We start from the raw sequence: 21,728 nt of genomic DNA on the forward strand, positions 1-21,728 counted from the left end.
TTGTCTGGTTAAAAACTCAATATCTTTTCCAAAAATTATAAAGTGTTGCAAAGCGTCGCAAATTATTGCAAGGTATTGCAAAGTTGTCGGCAAGGTGTTGCAATGCCATCACAACATGTTGCAAAGCTGCCGCAAGGTGTCGTAAAGTGTTGCAAAACTGTCGCAAAGTATTGCAAAACTGTTGCAAATTAAAAAAGCACCTAGTGAGCTGAAGACTAAACAAAAATTGACTGATCTTTTTCACCAAAACAAAAAAAATTATAGGGAGTTTTGACCAAAGTTCCCTAAATTTATTCAATACATACATTACTGTCTGCCTTTAAACTTATAATATTCTACTATTACGGCTCAACACCCGACCCATTCGGTCGGACCACTGACCCGGTCGACTGACTCGGTGGAACTAGTCAAGCAATCAATTTCACTTCTTTTATCTTATATCTTCGTTTGTGGTTTATCCTAATTAAATGTATCAATATATATATATTTGTATTAATTACTGTTTAGCCAAATAATGGTTAGTTTTGAACAAGTTAGTAAGTGAACAAAATGACTGAGAAACAAATGGATCGATCGGAATCTAAGTCATAGGGAGGCGAATCCGAAAGAGCTCTGCTATCGAAACTCAAAACTGGGAGGTCGAAAAGAGTTTCTTAAGCTTCTTAAGCCCTACTTCGGCACTAATACAAACCAAATCAATCTTGGTTAAAACTTCGCTGTAGGTCTTGGAAGAGTAAGAGAGACCTGCGAAAATCAGCTCAACGTCTTAAGCCTGTCTTTCCGAACGACAGGGGAAGGTGAATTCCAGTCAGGGTTTACCCACCTTAAACCCTTACCTGATTTGAGATTTAGGGTGGAGAAGTCAATTGAACAAGCATGAGCTTCAAGAAAAGCGTGAACAAAGCTAAGTGACGTGGAAGCCTAAAGCACAACAAAACACATTTTTTATACGCGATCCGAAATTGCCAGAGGATCTGTCAGTGTCATAAGATGCGCAATCATGGAATATTATCACCATAACGACCATCAACGTGTGGCTCGGAGACTTTTCATCATGCCTCAAGCCTTGGCATTGAAATGCATTATACGTTGTGCTTGTTTGTAATGTGTTGTAACTTGTAAGAAAATACAAAATTCCACAACTATGAATGGTACGAATGCCAAAAAATATCGCACAATAATTACGAGTTCTATTTGAAATATTATTAACTAAAACTACAATTAGTCCACATAAAACGGTCGAGCAAACAATAAATATAAGACCTCAAAGACATACAGGACTGTAAGTAGTGAGATCATAAGTGCCTTCACTGGTATCCTCGCCATCTAGGAGTGGCATTGTCAATTCTATTGTTCCTGAAAGCGCAGCACCCGATCGAGTTAACAATCAGGAGGAAGATGAAGAAAATGATGTTGAGGATTGCAATCTTCCTCCACTTCGTCTGAAGGGTTGCGAGAACTCCTGCTTTGCAAGACTTACAGTCGAAGCATAAATCTGTATTGTCTGACCAAGTTTCGCAATCGGGGTTGGTTGAATTTGTAGGGTTTTTCGTCCAGACTGTTGGGCTTTTGTATGTGAAGTGACAGTCCAACGGCGGCTTACAACAACCAGACTTCAATCAAAAGGAAAAAGAATTAACATTAGAAATGAACATTATAAGATAAAAATCTTACTCCATTGAGTCTGACACTTAGTCAAGGCAAATGTGTCTCACAATCTTCTCATAGTTCAAGTAAGATGTATTTGTTCATGTAAGCACAAATCAAAACATCAATAACCAAAATCAAAACAAAGGTGAGAGCCAGCAAGACAAAATTTGGGATGGACGTCTAAGTCGTTCGAAAAAATGTTTAAATTTCGAGTCAGATTTCAAATCTGGTTTTGAAACAAAAACAAAACCTACCAAGAAACAACAATGATTAAAAAAAGGCTCAATATCATGGCATACTCTACACCTAAAGAAAATCAAAGGGTTCTTATTTTCGGGTTAATTCTCTATATTTGGATGCATTTTTTGCATTCTAAATCGAAGTTGTTGAGTCCATTAGGTTTGTTTTTCGGTCTTTCTATCATATTTGAACAAAAAAATCCAATGAGACATAAACCATCTCTAACAACAAAGTCCAAGAATAAAAATAAACGACAAAATCAGACATGTGAATAGGAAAATAATAATCCAGGCCCATTCAGGAGAGAATTCCAAATCAACCGCCAGACTTTTCTCACGACTTAGGGAGAAAAATCTAGAGAAAGTTGGCCCATCAATCAGGATCTTTGATTTGGATCTCTCCCCCAAATGGGCATTGACTTTGTGATTTCTAGATTATTTTCCTGACAATAGTAATAGAATAGAGAATACAAAAATATACCTCAGTGGGTGTCAAATTCCTCCTATAAAACTCACCCTGTGGTTCATTATTCACATGAACCAAACTATCACAAACCAATCCATCATGTAAACAACTCTTAATCTTCTCCCAATTCTTATTACTATCAACCCTTTTTTGCAACCAATGTGAAAAATCCTCTAACCTATATTCTTCAAACCCTACTCCAATAATAACTTCACCTTCACCTTTGCTTGTAACAAGAAAAGCAAAAATGGTGAAACAAAATAGAACAACAATCAAGATGAACAGAACAAGAAGATAAACCCAAAGTAACCAAGTAACTCTACAACAAGCTCCAATTAAACCAGCAAGAGAGATTAAAAGAAGAAATACACCCAAAACAATCATGGGTTTTTCTAAAAACTTATCACAAAGTGTGCCTGATGATCTAGTACTTAACCATATTCCTCCTCCTAAGATTGGAATTGAGAGAAGAAATGTTAAAATGTTTAATAACCCAAGTAGATTGTTACTTATTCTAACCATTTTGATTTGTTTTTACTGATCAAAATGATTGATTCAATGGAATTTCAAAAGAGAGAGAGAGGTTTCAAGTTTTTTTTTTGGAGAGAATATGGAGAGTTGTTTTATATATAGAGAAAGGTAGATGTAATTTAATTGATACGCGGTTGATGAGATTGTGTGATGATCTTTCATAATTTCCATTTAGTTCAATTGCCAAATATAAGAATGAATAAGACCTTCAATCCTAAGTAATTGAGTATAGGTATCTTGAAGATTTTGGATAATGTGATTTATATGGAATTCTTTTATGGCGGGAAGGAAAGATTTTATTATGATCACACACTCACACTGATTTTGAAGAGACCCTTATTGTTATTTTTCACATTTTTTTTTTTTTGAAGCCATGGGAATCGATTTCCATTCATAAGTGATAAAATCACAATGTTTACATGGATATAATTGTTATTTCTCTCTTCAAACTTCATGAGAGTTGCATACCTTTAAATGCAAAGTACCTCATGAATAAGACAGAAATAGGACTAGACACTGACGAAAAAAGATAGAAAAAGGATGAAAAGATCCTAAAGATCACGGATGAAAAGACCCTAAAGGTCAACAAAATAACTGAAAATACCATGGAAGAAAGCTAATTTACATTCCCATCACATTCGCCGGAAAACCACCTTTGTTGTCGGAAAACCGCTTTTGTCGTCGGAAAACCGCCTTCATCATCGGAGAACCGCCTGCACCCATTAGATCGGAGTAATTAAGTATTGAGAAAATGTTTGACTCCATGGATCGCTATCAACCCGTCGCTTTCGCTGGAAATCCACCAAAGTCACCGGAAATCTACCGATGTTGCCGGAAACACCAAAGTTGTACCCGAAACACCGTCGCCGAGACCGTCGAACCATCTTCTTCACCGGATAGCCGCCTCCATTACCATCCATTGTAGTTTGTTCCTTACACTTCTTCAGATCAATGGAATAGTCAGGAAGGACTAGAAGACCTTTGAGAAGTGGGAGTAACCTTCTCTAATCACCATTAAATTAACAATTTTTTTTTTTTGATGAAGATTAAATTAACAATTGAAAAGCCCATTTAATGATTGAAACAATAAAAATGGAAGAACATCAGAAGGTATAATTTAATGATTTATACAGAAATAAGAGTCTAATTTGGATGTGTTTTCTTTGGGTGTAATTGAATCAGATCCGTTGTGGGTTAGGGCATAAAGAACTCCTTCTAGGTTTATTAGATACTAGTAGTAGAAAAGTATTAGTACAAACCAGATGCCTCTTGATCTCTTGAAATTGTTTGGATGGTTTACAATCTCAGCCTTATCTATTGATCTTCTAAGAGGAACTAGGGTAAGACTAACATAATACTTATATGTGAGTTCAAATAAAACAGAGAAGAGGGGAGGAAAAAAGAGGAACAACCAGCGAAGGGAGACCCTTCGCCGGAGAACAAAACTCCGATCTACTTTCTCTCTCCTATTTTTCACATTTTATAAAGAAAACAAATGAGTAAAAGGCCTAAATCTAGAAAAAAAAAAACTTATCCGAAAATAATAATGTAAAAAAATTCATTTTGTAACACTTTTCAAACTCTTACAACATATATAATTATGTTGTTAACAAGACAGTCATATTTTTTCCATAATCTCTTTTTTATTTTTATATGTTGTTATAAAATGTTGAGAACATATATAATTGTGTTGTTATAAATTGATGACAACATATGCAATAATATCATGACTTGTTATAAAATGTTGACAGCATATATAGTTGCGCTGACTTGTTATAAAATGGTGACAACATACATAATTATAATTATGTTATTAACGACATATACAATGCATTAGGCAAAATATTATTAGTCCGTAATGGGTTTGTCAAATACAAAGGATAGTATACATGACATTTTAATTTTTGTAAAAGACAAATAAAAAATGCATTAGTCTAATGTTAATGTCAAAAGCAAAACAAAAAATGCGGAAACCACGTTTTTCTTTACAAGACAAATCGAAAAATGTTTTAGCCAAAATGTTAGTGTCAGTCTGTGTTTGTCAAATAAAAAATGCGAAACATTTTTGCAAAATAATTTTTGAGCAAAAACAAATTTATTCAAAAATTTATAAAATTGTTGAGAGCAAACTAAAATTTGTTCAGAAATTTTCAAAAAAGTTTTTCACGTTGATTTAGAGGGTAAAATTGTACTTTTAAAAAATGAGTTTTTTTTCAAACATTATTAAAATTTGGGCATGATTTCCTATTATACCTCAAATTTTGGGTTTTTAAATTACCCTCCCTTTTATAAACCAAAATGATATATGACCCCCTCTCCCTGGTACACTCCCTTACTTAGGTGGCTAATAAGAGAAGTGGTATTTCAGTCTTTTCACACTACTACAAAACTAAAATACCCGTTGTCCTATTAGAGGGAGTGTACCAGGGAGTCCGATCAATTTGGGTTGATAGGTACTTTAAACAAGAGACATGGTGCATTTGGATGAAGGATTCCTACTAAAAATGAAATTTTGTAGGCCAAATTTCTTGGTCTATTTGGCTACCAATAATCTTGACTAGGGCTGTAAACGGACCGAACTATTTTCGGATACAGTACTATCCGAATTCGAAATCCGAAATTATTCGAACTATCCGATAAGGGTTCGATATCCGACGGATGGTCAAAAATGACATCCGAATCCGATATTCGAAATGCTATTCGAATATCGAATATTATCCGATCCGAAATTCTGAATTTTAAGCCATAACATTATAACACAATATTATCCGAAATTCGAATATTATCCGATCCGAAATTCAAATACAATATTATCTAATCCGAAATTCCGATAAGAGTTGAGACTTGAAGTTGAACTTTGATTCTTTGAAGTCTGAAGACTTAGTCTTAGACTTTAAGTTGACTACTTGAGGATAAAGTTTTGTTTATTTTTTAATCCCTTGGGTGAATCTTAACCGTTGATTTCAAATGCGAATCGGATCGGATTTTTTCGAAGTCGGATATAGCTATATCCGAATCCGAAACCGATATCCGAAAATTATCCGACAAGACATCCGAAATTCGAATCCGAAATGTCGGATTATTTGAGTGCGGATGCGGATCGGATTCGGATTTTCGGACCACCGTTTACAGGCCTAATCTTGACTCTTAAATCCTAGAGATTCTTAAGTCAAAAATTTGTATTGGATCAAAATCCCACCATACTCTCTAAGATTTGTTAGGGTTTTGGATTATTAAGACCAATTTCCAAACTAAAAACAAAATAAAAAATATTTCTTTAAAAACATTTTTTTTCTCGAAAACAAATTTTTTTTCCCCAAAATCGTTTTTTTCAGAAACTTTATCTGTTTTCTCGAAAAAAATCGGAAAAGCAAACAGACGGTTTTTCGGGAAAACGGGTTAAAAAATATATTAAAAGATGCAAATTCTTTCTTTTTTTTTTGTAAATCTTAAGGTTCTTACTAGTTACCAAAAAAATTAATCTAGACTCATGAATTTTTGGAATCTTGAATTCGAATGAATCTTGAATTCGAAGGAATCATGAATATGTGGATTCATAATTCTTTCATTCAAACACAACATTGCCGACCATCCTCTCTCGAGTTCTTTCGCCTTCTCTCTTTCCTTATAAAACGTAGTCGAGGGTTCACGTCCCTCCATAAGAGTTCCCCGTGAAACACCCGATTTGGGGGGTTTGGAAAAGTCTGAAAACCTAAAATCCGTCATAGACAGCCAAGTTTGTGTGGGTACATTGACACGAAAAACCCAAAGATTGGTTCAACCCAAATGGCCTGATAAATCTACCCTTAGTAACTTCTCTAATTAGGCTATGGTTGGGAAAAGTCTGAACACCTAAAATCCGTCATAGACAGGAGTTTGTGTGGGTCCATTGACACTCTTTTTTTTTTTTTTTCGAAAGGGTCCATTGACACTCGAAACCAAAATATTGGTTCAACCCAAATGGCCTGATAAATAAACAAGTCGGTCTGGAACTTTGAAATGGTTCCTTACATCCCCCCGCCAGTTCAGAGACATTTGTATTTGCCAAATATAAATATTTCTTCAATTTGAACTCAAATTGAAAGTCGAAAAAATTATATGGACCACCCGTACATGTCTTGCGCATTATTCAGTTTGAAAGCGCCCAATTATGGTGACATAAAAGTGCACCAGTTGGTGCGTCTTAAGTTCTACCGGAGACCTAGACTGCCCGAACCCACAAAAAGCAGAACTGTATGCGGAGTTGGACACCAATTTTTGATAAATTTTCTGCTGGAGTCCGCCAGATAATCTCAATTGACATTAAATTGTTGAGCCCGACTCGCCCAACCCGATGAGGGAGTAAGCTCACAGTGGAATTCATTCTTGAAGAGTTGAAGGGTTAGGGTGCGTATTAGATTGGTGTGGTTGCCTTTAGGCTGAGAATTTTAAATAGGCAAAATAGCATTTTCGAGAGCCAATATAAGTTGCATTTCTATAGAAGTCTCTAAACAACAAGTTTGATGTCCTTGAGCCCTTTCAATGTGCAAAGCAGCAACTGGGCCTACCCGCTAACAGATACCTGGGGCATACTATGCCCAATACGCAATAACGTTGGATCACAATCCGTCTATGGGTCATATGACGCAGTGAGACACGATATTAATCACTATCTATTACATCTTCTGTTTGTTGCAGCAGAATTGTATTCTAGGCATGTTATCTTATATAAATATAAATGATTCCTATTTCAGAAAGTCTGTTTCTAGGGTTGAATACAACATGAAAACACCTCAGGTACATGTTTCACTATCAAGTCTATTCAAAGCAGTATTTAATCCATTACATGTTCTTCTTTTGTTCTGTGAAGGTTTATACTTTATAGAAAGCATTCGATGGATATTTACCTCTGAGTAACTGGGGGAGGAGGTGGTGGTGGCGCACTTGCAGCAGCATCATTTGAACCATTCCATCCACTGTTAGCCCCACTATTTACTTCCGGAACCCCAACTACAGCAGCAGTGCCACCACCAGCACCACTTCCACCAGTACCACCACTAGCAACACCAGTTGCGGAGGCACCAGTAACTGTGCCATGTTGATGATGCTCGCTGTTAACTTGCCCGGACCCAACCTGAAGTTGATGCCTTCCATAGTCATCGTTATATGAAACACCATGAGGTGGCGGAGGTGGAGGAGGAGCTGCATAAGGATCTGGAGGAGGGGGAGGAGCACCATAAGCAGCAGGATAAGGATGTGGTGGTGGAGGAGCTCCATAAGGAGCAGCATAAGGATTTGGTGGTGGAGGAGCTCCATAAGGAGCAGCATAAGAATTTGGTGGTGGAGCTCCATAAGGAGCACCATAAGGATCTGGTGGAGGCGGAGGAAGATGAGCTCCATAAGCAGCAGCATAAGGATCTGGTTGAGGTGGAGCCCCATAAGGAGGTGCATAAGGATCTCGGTTTCCGAAACTGACTGCATATGGATTTGGTGCTGCTACATATAGCATATTACAATTATCAATTCAAGCGGAGCAAGTTATAAAGAAAATCAAGTGTCTTTCCAGAAACTGAGTGGGAAATTACAACCAAAGAAAAGATTAGGCTAAGCGAAAAAGTACCATGTGATCTGTTTTCAGTATGTGCCACCTCAGCACGTAATCTTTCCACCTCTCCAGCCATACCCATCATCTCATTCTCCATTGCTTGCAATCTTTGTACTAGCTCGATGTTTGAACCTTTTTCAGATTCAAAAGTAACCCTATTCACCGAGAGGAAGAAAAGTTGTCAGCTTCTTGAGGCACCATATTAAACATAACAAGTAATAGTTTTGGTAGAATATGATACTATCAACATGATGGCCTAACGCCTTACTGTTCAATTAACATGTACTATGCTGTCATAGGCAACCCTTTGTCTCTAAAGGCCTATTTTACATATAGTCTGTGCTACGTCTCTAATTTACCATTTCTTTAATGTGACATACGAAACTTTGGCGTTTGGTCATTAACTACTATGTATCATATAATATATTAGTATGTATCATTTATCTAACAATTAAATTGGCCTCTTAGTTATGCATAAGAGTTTAAGATTCCAGGTTTGTGCGCACACCGCCTATACTCTCCACCCACTATTTTCTTACACCTGCTTTTCGCCCCTAACAACCTTGCACCTGGACTAGGATCTCTATTTTGAAACATAACTGATATGAAAGATATTTAATCCTACACAGAGAATTGATGAGAGAAGCAACATCAAAAAGGATTTAATGGTTTACTTCACCTACCGTAATTTCTGGTGTTCTTGTCTCAAACGATTCAGTTCTGCATGAAGTTCCGGTAATACTTTGACCTCAGAACGGGCCTTTTGCAATTCTTGGTTGGCATGTTGAATTTGACTACTAAGCTCCTGTCTTGTCATGATTAGGATTTTTGCTTCTTGATGTGACTTATGCAACTCTTTCCTAATACCCTCACTAGCCCTAATATCAACCCTCATTTTGGCCATCTTGTCCATCAAAATTCTTATCTGAATATCACTTTCTGTTTGGATGCTTCCAATATGCGCCTGAAGTTTATGCAACTCTTCTTGAGCGGCATGAAGTTCATGTCTCAGTGCAACATGAGTTGCTGCTAATCTCCGATTTTCCCTAGTAAATCTCTCTATCTCTACATCTTGCTTAGCCATCTTGTGTTCCAGAACCTCCGCTGAATGACGTTGTTGGTAACCAGGAAATGAACCAGGACGTACTAAATTTCCCTCAAATGTCGGCGGTACATGTCCAGCCATGTTTATGAAGGATGCTTTCAGGATCAGCGGTACACAGGAATGAGTTCAGACAAGTCCTGAAATGCAAAGATACGCTATTAAATTATGAAACAAAACATCCAAGTTGGAAACTAACTGAATTGATCTATGTTACTGTATACTAACGGAAAGGCACACTGCATTTGCACATTATGCGAGTCTTTACCATAATAAAAATGTACAGCAAAAAGATGAACATGTGAATTGTATAGCCTGTTTCCAAAACGGGACGATGAAATTACCAACACCAGTCTCTCTTTACTTATTAATCTGTACCTGAACTATAAGCTCAGAAAAATAGCTACCAAATAAACATAGAACTTGGAGATTTTATAGGTGGTTTGCGTGAGATCTGAAGCAGAAGTTTGCTTAGAGAAATTTCTGGCAACCTGAAATTCTGAAGGTAATTACGTAGTTTATATAAGATGGAAACAACTGAACTGAGGGCAGAAAAGTTAATAGGACTAACATATAAAGACACTAACATTACTAGTTACCGGGAAGCAATCAGAGTAATGAACTTTTACAACAAAATATGAACACGCTTTAGCTTTATAATAGAGTAACAAGACAAACCAAAATATTCAGTAATGGAGATAAGTTAATGCTTCTGTGAAGCTTGTAAGAACGTAGCAAGTGTGAGTGTATTGCATAACATATACTGCATAAAAGTTAACGAGGTAGCAGCATACAAATGTCCAAAAGTGTATGTAAATAGAATCTACCAAGTAGCGACTTCTCCAAATAGTTGCACTTTCAGTGCACGCCAGATTGTTTCGGTATTCCAAAAAGAGTGGAAGGACAAGAGAATTCAACAAAATCTACCACGTGTGATAATCAGTAATTGGGGTTTCAGTAGTGGTTTCAGTTACTTTCCTACTTATATAAAAACCAACCACATCCCATATAGTGATAAGGAACAAATGGGAGTGTAGTTGTAATTATGTTGATTTCACTGTCCTGTTTAAGTTTAAACAACGAGATACACTATGAAATTGTGTTAACTTTCAGTTTTCTAAATATGTCAAGTGCGTAAAACCAACGCTTCTTTCGCGTGAATGGATCTTAACATTTCATCTCCAAGGCAAGGAAAGATTACATTCACGCAAACGCATTAATTCTGCTTTTATCTCCTTTCCTTTTCCATCTTGAAAAGTAAACAAAACCATCTTAATTAGCGGGGGTCGTACACTATATAGTTCGATTAGTTTCTATTCGAAAGGAAATCAGCGACATGGAAAGCCAACCACATATGCAGTTCCTACGGTAGCAAGAATGCCAAGGATTACGAAATCTTACTCTTAAAAATGTGAAAAGATATCCATAACATCTTAGTTCTCCTAGTTCATTCTCAATGGAGGTTTAACTTCAAAATAAGCAATTAAATCTCTAGAAAAAAAACATTCTCAGTTTACATTAGGATTGGCTTTTCCTATATCATATGAAAAGTATCAAAAGATTATAGATCAAATAGACTTGATTCTTAACTGTGAAGTTGCTATTGAGATTCTTTGTCCTCTTTCTAAAGTACGCCTTTCAAGTGAGTAAATGTTATAATGATGATATTAACATAAAATTAACAGTAATAATAGTAATAATCTAAATAAACTTTTCAAGGAAAAAGATTTCCGTTGCTTTCAGGCATCGAACCAAACAAATGAAATACTACTTTCATAAGTGAACTAAGAAACTTTATGGCATTTATACAACCCAAGCGTGTAAAACACACAATCTTGAATTCTCGCCCACTTTTGCCATTCCTATAATACCGAGACGTGTTCATAAGTGGAACTTGAGTGTCTTCGTAACGAATAATTACAAAATCCAAACTTTACCTTCAAGTCTCACTAACAATTAATAAATTATCCTTACGCGATGAAAAGAAGCAAAGAAAAATATTCAAGCATATCCAGTGTTCATTTTCTCGACATTATTCTTCAGAACCTTAAAATGATTCGACAAACACAAAACCAATCATCTTTTCAGTGGGTTTTTAGGAAAACAATTGTTGGTCATGCACAAAGTATCAAAAGTATGTTCAAACTAGTAGCATTAGATTAAGAGAAAACCCTAATCAGCTGAATGTTCAATTATTCCTGGATGAAAATCAAATCAAAGAAACAGGAGAAACCCCTGAAGAAGCATTAGATTAAAAGAATCAAAAGTACTAACAAACAAAATTGTAAAAGGTAATTTAATCCAAAACCTAATCAAAACCCTAGAATTGGAATCGAGATCGTATATAATCCACCTTAAGCCCTAACTGAGAACATGTATATCATCATTATCATCGTAATCCTTTTAAGAACAATCTTTATGATAATTAAGAGTCTGAATCAATGTTTACTTACTTTCGGTTTCGTCTTCAAGAATTCCGGTTCGTCGAAAATGGGGGTATTGTCGGAGTATTTAAACTCCGGTAACCTCTGCTAATTGAGATGTTTGGGGAAGGTGAGGTGGATTTTGTTGTTCCAATCCTCCAAGTTGGCATTTCAATTCAAGGCTCTCTATTAAACGTTATTTTCTTTTGTAGCAGTGAAAATCATTTGGGGAGTGTTCCCGTTACGACGGGTAGGATTGGGAATAAAGCCCACATGCTCGTATCCGCCTGTGACCGTGGGGCGTGGGCACTCCGTGTTGGTGTCGGTGACGGTGCCCGGTGTATGTGACGGTGCCCGGTGTATGTGACGGAGACCACTCATCTACGCGGGTGAAAAGGCTTATCGGCGTACCACCCACGCATGCTCAGCTGATCATTCAACAATTAACTAATTGCCCCACCCATCCAATATACTCTTAATCTACAAGTCTTTTAATTGAATCCTAGTTAGATTTTTTTTTTCAAAGAGAGAATTGTAGTTAGATTAAGATGTTTGGGTTTCCTAAATCTCTAGATAAAGAGGTAAATCGTGCCCCTTCTCAGATTAATTTGGTCGCCTCATTTACTCTATTTGTGTGTTTCATCTTCTTCTTTTAAGTTTTATCGAACCTAGCCCTAATAGTTTCTTCCAAAAGTTTCATACTCTAAAGGATGAAAGTGGATGGAGTTATAATCCCCTCTTTGTTTGTTTGAAATGATTTTGACATTGAGAGTAGTTCTCTAGATTCACATCATGAAGCGTACGAAAGTCGATTGACAACATAGGCAACATATGACATGTTAAGATTGAGAACCTAAAGATCTACTTTGTGTCATGGTCATTGGATTTTCCAAGTGATGATCTTCTTCCTTTACCATTATATTTTCTAACCATTTAATTGTTTGATTTCATTGTATTTTTTAACCTAGCTCATAGTTGTTCCACATGTCATCACACAACTATATTCTTCTTTTGTTGAAACACAATTGCATTATTTTATTTTTGTTGAAAGAAAACTGCATTATTTGGATCTATTTAAGTGAGACTAACATAAAATATACTGTGAATGCGAATCTTTTGTTTTTGCAATAGGTAAACTACCTATTGGTGCTCCGATAACTTGGAAATGCCCAACCCAATGACATCCTTGCATAATCCGCCCGACTTCCATAATAGCCAGATGTAGAATTGCACGATTCCCCCAGCCTAATGCTAGCCTAGACCTGATCGGCTGATCCCCCCGGTAGAGTTACATCCATGGGCATACAACGTAAAATGTGATATGGATGTACACACGATCTTCTTCCCCGAGTTTTGAATGACCGTCACCCATTTTCCCAAATCCAACACCACCTCCACCTAACTCTCTGTCTCCCTCTATTTTTTTTCTCCCTCTAAATAAGGATTTGAGAGAAATTGGAATTGCCAAGGGAGATAAGGTTTCCTTTAGGTTGTGTTTGATATCAGGGAAACAATTTCCATGGAAATACAAGAGTTCCATGGAAAGTCTTCCACGGAATTTACTCCGTGGAAATAAGAGTTCTTTCGTTTGTTAGTCATTTATTATTCCGTGGAATTACGAACTCTGTTATTTGGTTGACAACTAACTTCTACGAATATAATATTCAATCAAGAATTTTTATTTACTCTTTATGTAGTCTAAATAATATTTTTACTTTTGAGAAAATTACATTTTCATCCTTATGTTGTCTAAATTACATTTTTACCCTTATGTTTTCAAAATTATATTTTTACCCCTATGTTGTAAAATTACTTAACCATGTGTCACTTTATTAATTTAAGGGTAAAAATGTTATTTTGATATTGTACGAGGGTAAAAATGTCATTTTGACAACATAAGGGTAAAATGTCAATTTGATATTATAAAAGGGCAAGAATAAAATTTTGGCTATAAAAATCCAAAATGTCATTTTGACAACTTTGTAAACATGTCATTTGGTAAGAAGGACAAAAATGTCATTTGTCCAATGTATAAGTAGAAATTTATTTTGCTAAATTTTATGGGTAAAAATGTCATTTTGAACATATATGGAGCTAAATTTTAGGTTTCAAGTATCCGAATATATTAAAATATTTTTATTTTGATTTTTTATTTTTGACTTTCCACGGAAACTAATTCCGAGGGGGGAGCAAGGAATTAAAAGTGGACTATTTCATGGAAATGGATTCCATAGGGAATTAAAGCCATGGAATTACACTTCGTATCAAACGGTGGAAATACCTATTTCCATGGAAATTCTTTTATTTCCATGGAAATGGGAGATATCAAACACACCCTTAGTCCAAGTGTGGTAGTAAACTTCACTGGCAGGACGCTACTTGTGTAAGCCTCATGGTGGTGGTTTGAAAAACTACCAGCACAAAGTTACCAGTGCCATCAACGAGAAGTTGCCGGTGAGGCACCAACGGCGTAGTATCTGTGAAATTACACATGTACTGGACTGGTAAATTCGTTAGTTGTAAATCCTAAATCTGAATTTAAATGGCTGTTTTGATTGTGTATTCTTTAGGTTTATTGTTTTTCATGTTTGTCGTTGTTATTTTGGAGAAAATTTTCAATTTACACCAAATTTCTTATAATAAATTTTTAGAAGTGCATAATGAAATATACTTTTCATCAAAAAAAAATAATAATAATGAAATACACTTAACATGTCTACTTTGTAGCCATTTCAGCTGAGGCAACATAAAAAAAAAGAACAACAGGAAAAAAATTAAGAGTCTTAAGAAAGAAACATAAAAAACAGTAAAATAAAGACAACTTGACAGTTGAGCCGACTTTAGGTTTAATTTCAAGTCAAATGAGAGGAGACTTCCAATTTTCCTCCTATACTTGTTTGCAGCGAACCATTTTCCCGTCGTGTTTATACACACTTTATTGTTTAAAAAGAACCACTTTCCCCATTGTCAAACTTATAAAATTTGACTAGTAAAGTAGAGAACTTCATACGAAAGTAATAACCCAAAACCATAATAAGGTTAATAAACTAACGGTAACTACTAAGTCCAAGTGTTTCTAGAAATCATATGTTTTGAGTTGTTAGTCTTAAGAGCAGGGGCGGAGCCAGGATTTAGTTCTAGGTAGGGCTAGCTTAAAATTTGCATAAAATTTGTATTCAAATGCATTAGTGCTTGCAAAAGATAACGATGTTTTTTATTCAATTACAACTGCTTTGTACGCTTATTCATTTTATGATAATATTTTCGGATTTTTCTACTAAAAGACATACCTAGGATTTGAGAAGCAGATAAATTTTTTTGAAGTTAGATTTTTAGATAAACAAAAAAAAGTTTTGAAATTTTCTCGTATAAAAAGAGGAAAAATCCGAGAAAGGATACTCTACATTTCACCGTAGCAACTAAGAGAAAAAAGGAAACTGAAGGAAGACGAAGAAGAAGAGATAAAGACGAAGTATACGAGAGAGAAACATAAAGTATACGAGAGAGAAACATAAAGTAGAGAACTTCATACGAAAGTAATAACCCAAAACCATAATCAGGGCCGTGCTTGAGAATTTAGGGGCCCCGTGCCAAATTCGAATCTGGGCCTTTTAATGAGACAAAAAGATTACAAATAAAATCTGAACAATGTATAATTTCTTTGTTATAGGTGTATTTTTTTTGTACAAGATATAGTTTAGAACCTAAAAGCGAATTTTTATGTAGTATGTCTTGTATCACGATTTTGTACATATATATTTACATGTTTTCGAAGTTTTTACAATTTTTAGATATCTATTTCTAAACACACTTCGAAAAATCCCCCCAAATAATATGTTAAAATGAAGCGTAAGAGAGTAGAAAGAAAGAGTTAATTAGCAATTGTACCATTGACATATGTTAAAATGAAGTGTAATAGCAAAAGAATTTGCAGGGAGCTAATTTTGAACCCCCGTCACCTTGGTGGAATTAAAACCCCCATACCATCTCGGCCAAGAGGCTTTAATGTTATGAAATGTATCTTAATTTTTATATACTTTAATTGTTGGAAATTATCAAGAATGGGCCCTTATAGGTTTAGGGGCCCTGTGCGAACGCCCTGCCCGCACGGGCCCAAACACGACCCTGACCATAATAAGGTTAATAAACTAACGGTAACTAGTAAGTCCAAGTGTTTCTAGAAATCATATGTTTTGAGTTGTTAGTCTTAAGAGCAGGGGCGGAGCCAGGATTTAGATCTAGGTAGGGCTAGCTTAAAATTTGCATAAAATTTGTATTCAAACGCATTAGTGCTTGCAAAAGATAACGATGTTTTTTATTCAATTACAACTGCTTTGTACGCTTATTCATTTTATGATAATATTTTCGGATTTTTCTACTAAAAGACATACCTAGGATTTGAGAAGCAGATAAATTTTTTTGAAGTTAGATTTTTAGATAAACAAAAAAAAGTTTTGAAATTTTCTCGTATAAAAAGAGGAAAAATCCGAGAAAGGATACTCTACATTTCACCGTAGCAACTAAGAGAAAAAAGGAAACTGAAGGAAGACGAAGAAGAAGAGATAAAGACGAAGTATACGAGAGAGAAACATAAAGTATACGAGAGAGAGAAATATAAATAAAGTATATGAGAGAGAAAGATAAAAGAAAATAAAACTAAATGAAGACAAAAGAATAAGCAAAAAAAGATATGGGGGCCAAAAAGAAAATTTTTGACAAAATTGAGTGCCAAAATGACAGTTACATACGAGTTAAGGGCCAAATCAGAATTCTGTTATGAATTGGGGGCCAAAACTGAAAACACGACCCTAACCATAATAAGGTTAATAAACTAACGGTAACTAGTAAGTCCAAGTGTTTCTAGAAATCATATGTTTTGAGTTGTTAGCCTTAAGAGCAGGGGCGGAGCCAGGATTTAGATCTAGGTAGGGCTAGCTTAAAATTTGCATAAAATTTGTATTCAAACGCATTAGTGCTTGCAAAAGATAACGACGTTTTTTATTCAATTACAACTGCTTTGTACGCTTATTCATTTTATGATAATATTTTCGGATTTTTCTACTAAAAGACATACCTAGGATTTGAGAAGCAGATAAATTTTTTTGAAGTTAGATTTTTAGATAAACAAAAAAAAGTTTTGAAATTTTCTCGTATAAAAAGAGGAAAAATCCGAGAAAGGATACTCTACATTTCACCGTAGCAACTAAGAGAAAAAAGAAAACTGAAGGAAGACGAAGAAGAAGAGATAAAGACGAAGTATACGAGAGAGAAACATAAAGTATACGAGAGAGAGAAATATAAATAAAGTATATGAGAGAGAAAGATAAAAGAAAATAAAACTAAATGAAGACAAAAGAATAAGCACAAAAAGATATGGGGGCCAAAAAGAAAATTTTTGACAAAATTGAGTGCCAAAATGACAGTTACATACGAGTTAAGGGCCAAATCAGAATTCTGTTATGAATTGGGGGCCAAAACTGAATTACACCTTTCCAATAGCAGAAAAAAAACATTTGAAAACTTTGAGTGGATTTGAACCCATGATCATGTGTGAGTTAGGAACAAGCTTCAACCAGCAGGGCTAAATTGAAGTAGTGATACCCTTTTGGTCCGGAACTATTATTAGCCTAACCCAGGCTATAGCCTGGGTTAGCCTACATCTAGTTCCGCCCCTGCTTAAGAGTGATTAACTACCATAAGTTTCCTCCACCATTTCAACAATTCTTAAATTGAGATAATAATGTTTCACTAAAATAATATAGATTTTTGTAAATTCATGTAAGGCAAGCAATTGTTTCGTATTTGCATCTTCATCTAATATCATCTTTAAATAAAAGTTTCTAAATAGAGAAGTGTATTTATATAGATTGGAGAAAATTAAAAATAATGAATAGTTGAAAATTTTGTCATGAAAATATCATGTTAAATGATGTTCTTGTGAGTACTAATTCACAACTTGCCTGGACGTGAAACTAAGAGCATCTCCAATGGGACACTCTAATAAACACTCTAAAAGTCTAGTTGTCAAGTGTCAAATAAAGATTTTCTTTTCTAGTGTCAATATTATAGAGACACTCTAAATTTTTTTGGTCTCCAATGGAGATCTCTAAGATCTCTCTACTTAATACACATGTCACTTTTGAATTGAATATGGAAAAAGTAGTTGAAAAGAAAAGGTTTCTATTGGTTTAAATTTTAAAGTGACACTTCGAGAGTCTCAAAGAGACACTCTAGTTTTAGAGTTTCTCTCTCTAGACACTCTATAATAAATGTGTCCACCTCATGATAGAGTGTCTAACAAAGTGTTCCATTGGAGATGGTTTTTTAACAAAAACTCCAAGAAGTCATATGTGTCACTCTAAGTGTTAGAGACTGAGTGTCCCATTGGAGATGCTCTAACATGAGCAATTTTAAGGAAATTTGGATGAATTTAGTTACCTTACATGGGTACCAGCAAGGCTCAGCAGGGCAAGGTTTACGATAGCGGGTCGGCCCTACTGAATTGAGGCAACTACCTGATTAAAAAGAGATTTGTACGAGCACACAAGGTTTTTAAAAGCCATGCGACTCGTATTTGTGACTTGGTCCATTGACTTTGACGAAACACAAGAAAATAATATCTTCATGTTCATTGCCACCACCATCAACGACCACCACCGCCAACAATCTGACAATCCACCATCATCTTTCTTTGCTCGCTCTTATCCCTCTATGCACTCTCTCTCATCACATCGTGATCATCTTCTCCACAACCTCCATCAGTCGTTGTCACCACCACTATGAGCACTATCCTCACCAGCCATCATGAGGTCACTCTCTTTCTCTATATCCTTCATCGAGGAATTTCGAGATTGAAACTCTCGACAAGAAGGAGATGTGGACAAAGGTGAAAACGGTGATAGTTGGTGATGGTGGTGCTTGTGAAGCTCATAAAGTGTAAAGTTGGTCGGCGGCACCGTTGTGGCCGAAAATCTTCTTCTTCCTTTTCATTTTTATATTTTAGTTGTTAGTCGTGTGGGCTTACAAACTAGTCATCTTGGCTATATGTACGGGTGGACCCATGTGTAGACCAAATGCAAGGGGACAAAATGCAACCCTAGTTATCTTGTGTTTGAAACAACCAAGTTTCATGTGAACTTCACTTTGGTTGAGTTGTAACATATGTATGTCTGGCCATTGGAGAGCCAAGGATTCAACTCTTTGTTTTTTTTTTTTAAACTAGACAAGTTGTAACTACCATAAAATCAATGTGTTTAAATTTGCAGGAGCTCGTATTATAGGATCAACTAGTGGTGTATCTAAGATTTACTTTTAAGGACTTTGAAAAATTACTACGTCTATTTAGAAAATTACAACCATACAAATTTAAGCAATATTTTATTGATAAAAATTAATAGCTACAAATAATTCTGGATTAAAAAACTAACAATTTAGACAGGTTCTATACTTGTATAATTCATACATTAAAAATTGATAATAAATATTTTATAGAAAAAAATTGTTGAATAAACATATCATGGGATTTGAGGATTAAGTACGATACCCTGAAGTCAATTTCGACACCAAGCAAGAAATTTAACCAATCAATCAATGATCAAGTTGTGTTATTATTTTATGTTAGATCTAGTCTCAGTTTTTGGAGTAACAAAGATTTGAAGAGAAAAGGAAAGAGGAAGTTAACATGGATGCAAGTTTCTTCGATCTTGAAAAAATCATCTCCATCTTCTGTGACCTTTAGGATCTTTTCATTTTGTTTTTGTAATATTGTACTCTTTTACCTTCATGTTGTTCTACGCTTTTGTAAGTTCATGTTGTAATTTACTTTAGTAAATCCATGTTGTAATTAAATGAGTCAAAACTCTCTTAACCGTGTAATGTACTGGATTATTTTCCATCATACGAATGAAATTCTGGTTTATCAAAAAAGTTGTGTTATTATTATACACATACTATGTATTTGCCTTGTTGTATTCAAACTAGAAACAACAATGCAAGTATGCAAGCGCTTTACCCATTGAGCCAAGAACATTTGTTGGTTAGGATCGGAAACCATTTTCTTGTACTGTTTAAACAGTTTTCTATTTATTATTTCTATTAAATATCATATAGAAGTTGAGGGGGAATCTCCACATAAATATGCCACTTCGATCGGCACATTGTAGTGCATTTGGCTTTGAAGAAGTCAAGAAGACTCCAATGAGAATCTACCTCTCATTGACAAGTCTCTAGATAAAGAATTTGCAGCAGATCAAGCAATATCCAACAAGTTCAAGTTCATCTAGTTAAAAAAAAAAAAAAAAAATTCAAGTTCATCTATAAGACTATAACTGTTAAAATAATCATGAAACATTTTTGTTATTTGACAATCAATAGTTCATACGGGTTTGTTTCAGTCTGATTCAGTTTTATTATGTGAGGGAAGAGCAAGAAATTTAGTTGAAGAATGTTTTATCAACCAAGATACTTGTTTTGAGAAAAGGGGAGATTCATTTATTAATCTTATTAGTGTTGAAGTTAAGACAGTAGGCCATGATGGTGTCAACTAATTAGATGAGGATGGTCTCCATAAGGAGGATTTGAAGAACATCTTCTTGGTGTGGGTGATGGCCGATTTTTTTTCTATGTTATATATTAGATTAAGGATTGAGAGATATGAATTTCGAATTTTTAACTAAGTTTTAACGTGCTTGGTGGTTATCGTATAGCTAAACAGTTGAAGCCGCAAATAGATTTCTTCTTTTTCATGTTTATTGTTGTTTTTCTTAAAAAACATTGTGTAATTTATTTCCATAAAATTGAAAAATAGTGATTAATTTCTATCAAATTCATGGTGCATCCCGGACTAGAGAGCCGATCTCCAATGGAATAAGTTCTCTATAGTAGAAAGAAAATGTGTCACCCGTGAGAAAATTTTAAATTTGCACCAATTTATCGTACTTAATAAATTTTGGAAAATGATAGAGTGACTTAGAAATTGGTACTTAGAGGGTGACATATTTCCTCATTTAGAAATAAAAGCGGTCCCCACCGTAGTCAAACTTTGAAAAAACCTTGTCTTTTAGTGATTCCACATCAGCTGGGCATTAAAATGCCCAAAAAATTTGGGCTCTCTAGCATCTCCCATAAATTTTTATGTTATTTTCCAAATAGCCGCCAACTTTATGACCAACTTCCTGTCTAGCCTCCTACTTTATCGAAAATATGCATATAGCTCTCTTTTTCAGTTACCGTTAACTAGTCACCACCTCTCTCTCTTCCATCTCATCACCTCTCTCTGCCACCTCATCATCATCACCAGCGAAGGTCGTCGGCCGGCCAATTTTCCGGCTGACGACCTTCAAACATAAAAAATAAAAAATCTCTCTCCTCTTCTTCCTCTCTCTTCTCTCTCTCTAACTAACCTCTCATTCTTTCTAATCTCTCTCACACTGGAAAAGGAAATTGTCGTAGCTCAAAATGAAATGGTCAGTGATGTAGATTTCGGCGGAAGCGTAAAACTATTAGAATCCATTAAATAAACTAACAAGAAAAACGATAATCAAATAACGATAAACTGAAATAAATATAAAAGAAGTTGCAATCAAGGGTTTTTGTAATTCAATTCAATGATCAGCAAGATAGACCGGACTTCTCTTATATAGAGACTAGACTTTCCTAGATAAACTCGAATACAGAAATAAGATAACTACTAAAGATTATGTCCTTGATTGTTAGGACTCTAAACATGGAAATC

At 35.2% G+C, this 21,728-nt stretch overlaps 2 protein-coding genes across 6 annotated transcripts; both read right to left on the reverse strand.

Moving 5' to 3' along the window:
• Positions 1–1,168: 1,168 nt before the first annotated feature.
• On the reverse strand, positions 1,169–3,095 carry LOC147540039 (tetraspanin-8-like). Its single transcript, XM_086643594.1, has 2 exons — positions 2,371–3,095; positions 1,169–1,613 (listed from the first exon to the last, which is right to left on the reverse strand). The coding sequence occupies exons 1-2, from the start codon at positions 2,875–2,877 to the stop codon at positions 1,308–1,310; spliced, it is 813 nt and encodes a 270-aa protein (XP_086499720.1). The 5' UTR covers positions 2,878–3,095; the 3' UTR covers positions 1,169–1,307.
• Positions 3,096–7,568: 4,473 nt separating this feature from the next.
• Positions 7,569–12,461, reverse strand: LOC147540040 (protein FLX-like 2). Of its 5 annotated transcripts, none has more exons than XM_086639467.1 (5): positions 12,026–12,183; positions 9,951–10,071; positions 9,154–9,712; positions 8,486–8,625; positions 7,569–8,358 (listed from the first exon to the last, which is right to left on the reverse strand). In XM_086639467.1, exons 3-5 carry the CDS (start codon positions 9,654–9,656, stop codon positions 7,769–7,771), a joined length of 1,233 nt encoding a protein of 410 aa, XP_086495593.1. In that variant the 5' UTR covers positions 9,657–9,712; positions 9,951–10,071; positions 12,026–12,183; the 3' UTR covers positions 7,569–7,768. The 5 variants fall into 5 exon arrangements, with proteins under 5 accessions (XP_086495593.1, XP_086495591.1, XP_086495594.1 ...); XM_086639465.1 differs by having other exon boundaries at positions 7,569–8,361; positions 12,026–12,180; XM_086639468.1 differs by having other exon boundaries at positions 9,951–10,063; positions 12,026–12,178.
• Positions 12,462–21,728: the final 9,267 nt, after the last annotated feature.

The sequence above is a fragment of the Eschscholzia californica genome, unplaced genomic scaffold, assembly GCF_041429995.1.
Source record: "Eschscholzia californica isolate CP2 unplaced genomic scaffold, dmEscCali1.0.p SCAF_5, whole genome shotgun sequence".
In the NCBI taxonomy this organism is placed as follows: Eukaryota; Viridiplantae; Streptophyta; class Magnoliopsida; order Ranunculales; family Papaveraceae; genus Eschscholzia; species Eschscholzia californica.